This window comes from Uranotaenia lowii, chromosome 1, assembly GCF_029784155.1.
Source record: "Uranotaenia lowii strain MFRU-FL chromosome 1, ASM2978415v1, whole genome shotgun sequence".
Classification (NCBI taxonomy): Eukaryota; Metazoa; Arthropoda; class Insecta; order Diptera; family Culicidae; genus Uranotaenia; species Uranotaenia lowii.
Genome location: NC_073691.1, coordinates 57,546,116 through 57,552,975, shown reverse-complemented (window position 1 = coordinate 57,552,975; position 6,860 = coordinate 57,546,116). Strand labels below are relative to the sequence as shown.

The 6,860-nt window shown below is 40.2% G+C and overlaps 1 protein-coding gene across 1 annotated transcript; it reads left to right on the top strand.

Annotated features, from left to right (window-relative positions):
- Positions 1-5,037: 5,037 nt before the first annotated feature.
- On the top strand, positions 5,038-6,394 carry LOC129740377 (spaetzle-processing enzyme-like). The gene is made up of 3 exons (XM_055732035.1): positions 5,038-5,195; positions 5,263-5,626; positions 5,694-6,394. Exons 1-3 carry the CDS (start codon positions 5,132-5,134, stop codon positions 6,289-6,291), a joined length of 1,026 nt encoding a protein of 341 aa, XP_055588010.1. The 5' UTR covers positions 5,038-5,131; the 3' UTR covers positions 6,292-6,394.
- Positions 6,395-6,860: the final 466 nt, after the last annotated feature.

Sequence of the window (6,860 nt, the reverse complement as noted above, 5' to 3'; positions counted from 1 at the left end):
ATCGGATACGATCGTTTCTGTCGTCGAGGATATCAACTTAACGCTTCAGCCTGCCACTGGTTCACCGGGACGCAACGGATTGAGCACAATGGAGTCCCCAGAGCCCTTCGTCACAGTCGCGCAGTTTCTAGCCAGCGTCAACAGTCGTCCCGGCCCTGTGTTCGAAGAAGGCAACGGGGTTCTCCAGCCTGTGCGTTCAGGCAAGTACCCATATTTATTTCCCAATGCGTTCAGTGATTGCCCATCGCCTTCCAGCATGCGCCCCATTCATCATCGTAATACTGCGGAAACAACACATCGTACTACTGATCCGCATGGTTTGCGCGTATACTATCAAAATGTTCGTGGGCTGAAATCAAAAATCTCCGAGTGTTTTATCTCAACATCAGAGCTCGGTTACGATGTTTACACCTTTACCGAAACCTGGCTTGACTCTTCTATACCTTCAAGTCAACTTTTCTGTTCAGACTACACTGTTTTTCGTTGTGACAGAAATATCTCCAACAGTAGGCGTAGTCGTGGTGGAGGAGTCCTTGTAGCTATTTCGAGCAAATATAGCTCATCCATCGTAACAATTGGAAATGCCAGTAGCATTGAAAACTTGTGGGTGAAAGTGTCTTGTGCACATAGTTCGTTTTTGATCGGCTTAGCGTATATTCCACCAGAAAAAAGCCAAGACATATCAATTCTAGATCTTCACGTGAATGCTCTTTCGGAAGCTAGATTGCAACATTCTTCATGCGGTATGATTTTTCTAGGCGATTTTAACCAACCTCAATTACTGTGGATCCCTGGTCATCTCATGGCAACAGCTTGTCGGTCGATTCCACATCAGTGATGAGTACGGTTAGTGCCTCTTTAGTGGATGGGACTGTCTTGAATGGAATGCATCAAAGAAACGGAATACGGAACCAGTATAATCGAATGTTGGATTTAGTATTCACTGATGAGTCTATTTTGATGAGCACCATCATCGAGGCCAGCGAAGTTGTTATTCCAATAGACGTGCATCATCCTCCGCTTGAGTTTGACATTTCTTTTCCGAAACCTGTAGGTTTTGTTGATGAATTCGATGCATCTGCTCGTAATTTCCGTCGTGCTGATTTTGAGTTAATGAACCGAGCGCTATCTGAAATTGACTGGACGATTCTCCAAAGATGTACTGATGAAGATATGGCTGTGAGTACATTCTGCTCTATTATGACTGAAGTTTTCGATAATTCTGTACCGCTGGTTTGGCCTCCGCTCCGACCTCCTTGGATAAATATTCGACTAAAACGGTTAAAACGGCTTCGATCAAAATGGTTACGACAGTTTAGTAGCTTCCGCTGTCCGTTTATCAAAATGAAATTAAATGATGCCACCAGAAGATATCGGATCTACAATCGTTTTTGCTACCGTCGCTATTTGGATTGCACGCAATCTAAGCTTCGCCGCAATCCAAAAACGTTCTGGAAGTTTGTTAACAAATAAAGAAAGGAGTCTGGTCTACCTGCGATGCTTCATTTGAAAGACAGAACTGCCAAATCTTCTGCTGAGAAATGTAACCTCTTTGCCAGTCATTTTTCCAGTGTTTTTCCGATGCATTCGTTAAGTACAGATCAAATCAATGCAGCCGTCACTCTGTTACCCAGAGATGTGTTAGACCTCGACATCTTCGCGATTACTGAAGAAATGGTTCTTGATGCTATCAACAATTTGAAGTTTTCTACCTCAGCCGGAAAAGATGGAATACCTTCGTGCGTTTTGAAAAGATGTAGCGCCATACTAGTAAAGCCTCTAACTCACATATTTAATCAGTCCTTCGATCAACTAAAATTTCCTGACATCTGGAAAAGATCATTCATGAGCCCTGTGTTTAAAAAAGGTGACAGGATGTGAGTAATTATCGAGGTGTCACGTCGCTTGCTGCCTGCTCGAAGGTTTTGGAGAGGATCGTCAATGATGTAATGTTTTCAGCGTGCCGGAATTGGATTTCTGAAAATCAGCATGGATTTTTTCCCAAACGATCAGTAACCTCAAACCTGACAGTGTTTACCTCATTATGTTTATCCAATATTGATGGCGGAAAGCAAATTGATGCTATATATGCGGATATTATAGCTGCGTTTGATTCAGTGAATCACGAAATTTTGCTCAGAAAGTTACGTCATTTAGGATTTTCGGAAAGACTGTGTTTATGGATCAGAAGCTACCTAACAAACCGTCGTTTAGCAGTCAGAATTGGCTCCACTGAATCAACAGAATTCAATCCGATAGCAGGGGTACCACAAGGTAGCAATTTGGGACCATTATTGTTCACGCTGTTCTGCAATGATATAAACACGCTTCTTGCTGGATGTGGAGTACTCATGTATGCGGATGATCTGAAAATATTTCTGATCATAAACAGTCTTGCTGATTGCTACGAATTACAACAATAACTCAATACAGTAGTGAACTGGTGTGCTGTCAACTCTCTGGTTTTGAGTGTTGCTAAGTGTTGTATCATAACATTTGGACGCAGGAAACAGCCTTTCTTGTACGATTATAATATTTTTGGCGAACAATTACATCGTGTAGACCGAATAAAGGATCTTGGTGTTATTTTAGACAGTCATATGACTTTTAAGCACCACTACTCTGCTACTATTGAAAAAGCTAACGGGATGCTGGGATTTATAATTTGTATGAGCAAAGAATTTATTGATCCTGCCTGCCTGCGAGCTCTATACTGCTGTTTGGTTTGTTCAACATTAGAATCTGCAAGCCTTGTTTGGTGGCCATTTGAAGCTGTATGGATTGCACGTTTTGAAGCTATTCAAAGAAGATTTGTGCGATATGCTCTTCGGGAGTTGCCTTGGGATAATCCTCTAAACCAGCCACCGTATGCCCAGCGTTGTGCTTTACTGGGTCTTCTCACACTCTCGGATCGTCATGTCATCGGCCAATAACTGTTCGTGGCAAAGGTTTTACGAAATGAAATCGACTGTTCATGGTTGCTATCTCGCTGTAATATCTATGCTCCAGAAAGAGCTCTTCGAAATCGAGACTGGCTTTCACTCGAATCAAGAAGTACGCGGTATGGTAGTAACGACCCTTTACGGTCTGCAAAAATTAGCTTCCTAGGATTTTATATGCTTTTCGACTTCAATGTATGTACCACAACCTTTAAACGTCGTATTGAATCTTATCTGAGAGACGAATTGAGAAATAATAGTTGAAAAATCATCGCTCGAGCAATTTATTTATTTATGTAACCTTAAATTAAGTTTTATCATTAAGACAATTATGTCAGACGATTTAAAAGCAACAATAAACAATAAACAATAAACATATGTTTAGGTTTCTTTAGCTGAAATAGTTCTTAGAAAATAATAAAATATGGATAACTGGAAATTGTAAAGGAAATTGAATTCTCACTACTAGAATTCAACTATCTTCTTTGTTTACTGTGAAAACTAAAGTCGAAATTGTTATAGTTCAGAGGGATTTAAAATTCGAAATTCGAAGAAAGTTTTTATATTTTGAAATCGCCGTTTTTTATGATCTACCATTGAATTGGAAATAGTTTTTTTTAGGGATTCTGCTAGGATTTCGGAGAAACATCTGGAGCCATCATCATGGAAGCAACTTACATAATATTTTCTTCGGTCGAAAAATATTAGCATCGCTAGAACGTGCTCAAAGAACGCTCAACTTAACCAGATTGTTAAGGTTATTTGATACAAAATTTAGGAAAAGTTCGGTCCGGCCCGGTTGCCCGGATTTCGTAGAATAAAGTCTGGATTTCGCACTGATTTATTCGCTTTATTTCCACAACTCAGAAAAAAAACTTAAATTGAGTTAAAAAAAACATTGCAATGATTTTTTTGAACAAGTATAATATACATAATAATGAAAAATTTTTATGCAGCCTAAAATACGATTTAAAACCGGCTGATGTATTTTAATGTTAAAATATATTTTAAAATAATTTTTTCATATTTTCTTAAATAATTCATTGGTTTTGATCAAACTTGCTTGGATATTGCCCGGATTTATGGTTGAAAATTTTGAAATCTGATGACCGGATTTTTCCGGGTTTTTAGACAAAAATACCAGGATTCGTCCAGTTCAAATATGTCTGGTAAATATTCTGGCAACCTTAAATGCTTAGAACTAAACGTGTTATTTACTCTTGTCTTATATAAAAAATGCTGCTAATTTGGAGAAAACAAAACACAAATAAAGCATCATATTTGAATGATTTGTTGTGTTGAACCAATAAATTTAAATTGAAGCTAAGGTTTTTCCAGTGTAAGTCAGTGAAATGTCATAAAAGTGTTACCAATTTAATTTTTACAGCCTTATCGGTAAATGAGGATTAAGTAGGATTTTTTCTATTTTTTTTAAAATCATAAATGGATGAGTAAAGATTTGAAAAAAAAAAATTACAGGAGTTGAATATAATCGAGGAGAGATTTTTTTAGAAGCATTTTCATCAAGCACGAACCAACTATTTTGAAGTGGAAATCTAAAGATGGTTGAATATACAACAAAACTTTTCTCAGAAAAAAGCGGGACATTTTGAGAAAAAAGCGGGACGGCGGGACATTCTCTAGAAAAGCGGGACATGTCCCACTTTTGCGGGACGGATGGCAACCCTCAGATAACCTGATAAGCCTCCGTTTTTTTCTGATTTTTGGAAATAAGCCAGATTTGCCCTGCTTTTTGTGAATATTATAGGAAATGGGTAGTACGGAAATATATTAAAGACACTGCATTGGTGGAGGTTAAAATGTTGATTGACGACCCCAAAAAAGGTCCTAAATTCGATCATGCCTTGTTGTGATAACAGAAAGGGTACATCATCCATGTCATTCATCGTTTCCTTAGCATGGAAAAGTAAATACCGGAGAAACTGGGCTTTTCGTCATGGCACAGTCGGCACAATCCCTTGCCTGCGGAAATGATCACTACTATCATCTATCGGTCTTCCCATATACATTTCTACCTCGAAGGCGGATTGACTTTGAGATAAGAAGTCTAGCTGAACCAGATTGTGCCACCGATAGATTGCAATAGATCACAAGAGAGCGGGGAAACCCGACACTGATCGTAAGTATAAATCATCGATCGACAATCGATCCGCTTATCAGTCCTGTGCAAAATGTGGCATCGAGGAGTTTTTCTGACGATCGGATTCGTTGCGGTAGCAGTTGTCCACAGCCAGAGTGAGCTGATTTTCAGAATTTTTTTTACAGCTAAAAGTGGTTTCTACTTTAATGTGATCAATTCTAGATCCCGTACCATGTAGCATAAAACCTCGGCTGCCCGGCCAGTGCGTTCCGGAGAACCAGTGCCCCCATGTGGCAATCAAGAGTGCTCAGGAACGTCAAGCTCTGAAGTGCAACCTGGGATCAGCTCAAGGAGTTTGCTGTCAACCGGATAAGGTTTTCGAGCTTGATTTTTCCCAATGTGGCTACGGTGGAGGCTATCGAGCAGGTTTGAGCATTGCGGAAGTCACTGAAGTGCCTTGGATAGCTATTTTGTTGTATCGGGATGCTAAAAGCAACAAGTTCGTTGAGGATCAGTGCCTTGGGGCGTTAATCAGCAATCAATACGTGCTGACAACGGCGCGCTGCTTGAACAACGGGAAAAAACTGTTAGTGTGATGCACTTTTCTTTCTCCCCAAAAGGAATGACATAAACTTTTTTATTTTATTTCTCAGAGCGTCTGTTCGATTGGGAGAGTTGAAGAAAAGTACCTCGAAAGACTGCGGCAAGATCATAAAGGGAAGCTACGAATGTACCGAGACGATCGATGTGCCCGTAGAATCGACGGTCATCCACGAAGGACACCGATCCGGAAGTGACCTGGGTCTGATAAGGCTCACGCGAAAAGTCGAAAACTCCAAAGCTGTTCGCCCTATCTGTCTTCCGATCCAACAGAATCCGGACAAACCTTTCGGTTACAACTTCTTCGAGGTGGCCAGTTGGTACGGAAATTCGGACGATTTGCGCAAAGAACCTCTCGCTGGAATGGGAACAACCGAATGTCAATCGAAGGTACGCGGCCTGGGGATTTCCGTCGATAGCGAGAAACATCTGTGCACCCGGATAACCAATGGAAGGTGTGCCCTGACCGAATCGGGAACTCCGGTATATCAAATGGCCGACATGGGCCCGCACAACTTGCGCTGGGTACTGTACGGAATTGGCTCTCTGGATACTTCCAAATGCAGTGCCCGTGTCCCTACCGATGGTCCGCTTCTGTCCGCGAAGGTTGAACATTTTGTTCCGTGGATTTTGGAGAATATGAAGTCCTAAGCATGACTAGGGCGGATTCGAAAAGATTTGTGTCTTTATAAACAAAACGACCGAAATTAAAAAAAATTAAATAAAATAAATTTAAAGGATTTCTTTTTATTAACTGTAATCTATATATGGCCGGCCTTCGACCAGACCTGAAACTGAGTGCCATTAGAAAATTTAAAAACAACAGAAACGAAATCTCGAGTTATTCGAACACGAATTATTAAAATGAATTCCTTGAATTGTAAACTATTGATTCTAGCTCGTAAACATCAAAGATTTTGTTTCTAGATGAAAATATTTGCACATGAAGTTCAAGTGTCTCGAAAAAATGCTGATGGCGTTCAGTTCGGTCTGGTCGAATGCCGACCATATATAAAAATGAATGTTTGTCTGTCTGTCTGTTCCCTATAGACTCGTAAACCACTGAACCAATCAATGTGAAATTTGGTATGCAGGAGTTTTTGGGGTCGGAGATGGTAAAATACTTTCAGAGCGAGGGGGGGGGGGGTCTCCCATACTAAATTAACAGAAATATGACAAATTTCAAACAATTTTCGGAAACTACGGAACCGATCAAAGTG

What these genes read in the sequence shown, in the direction of transcription:
- LOC129740377 (XM_055732035.1), top strand. Translation starts at nt 5,132, where the DNA reads ATGTGGCATCGAGGAGTTTTTCTGACGATCGGATTCGTTGCGGTAGCA. An exon ending in AGCAGTTGTCCACAGCCAGA is followed by an intron (nt 5,196 to 5,262) that starts GTGAGCTGATTT and finishes GATCAATTCTAG; the next exon opens with ATCCCGTACCATGTAGCATA. An exon ending in TTGAACAACGGGAAAAAACT is followed by an intron (nt 5,627 to 5,693) that starts GTTAGTGTGATG and finishes TTTATTTCTCAG; the next exon opens with AGCGTCTGTTCGATTGGGAG.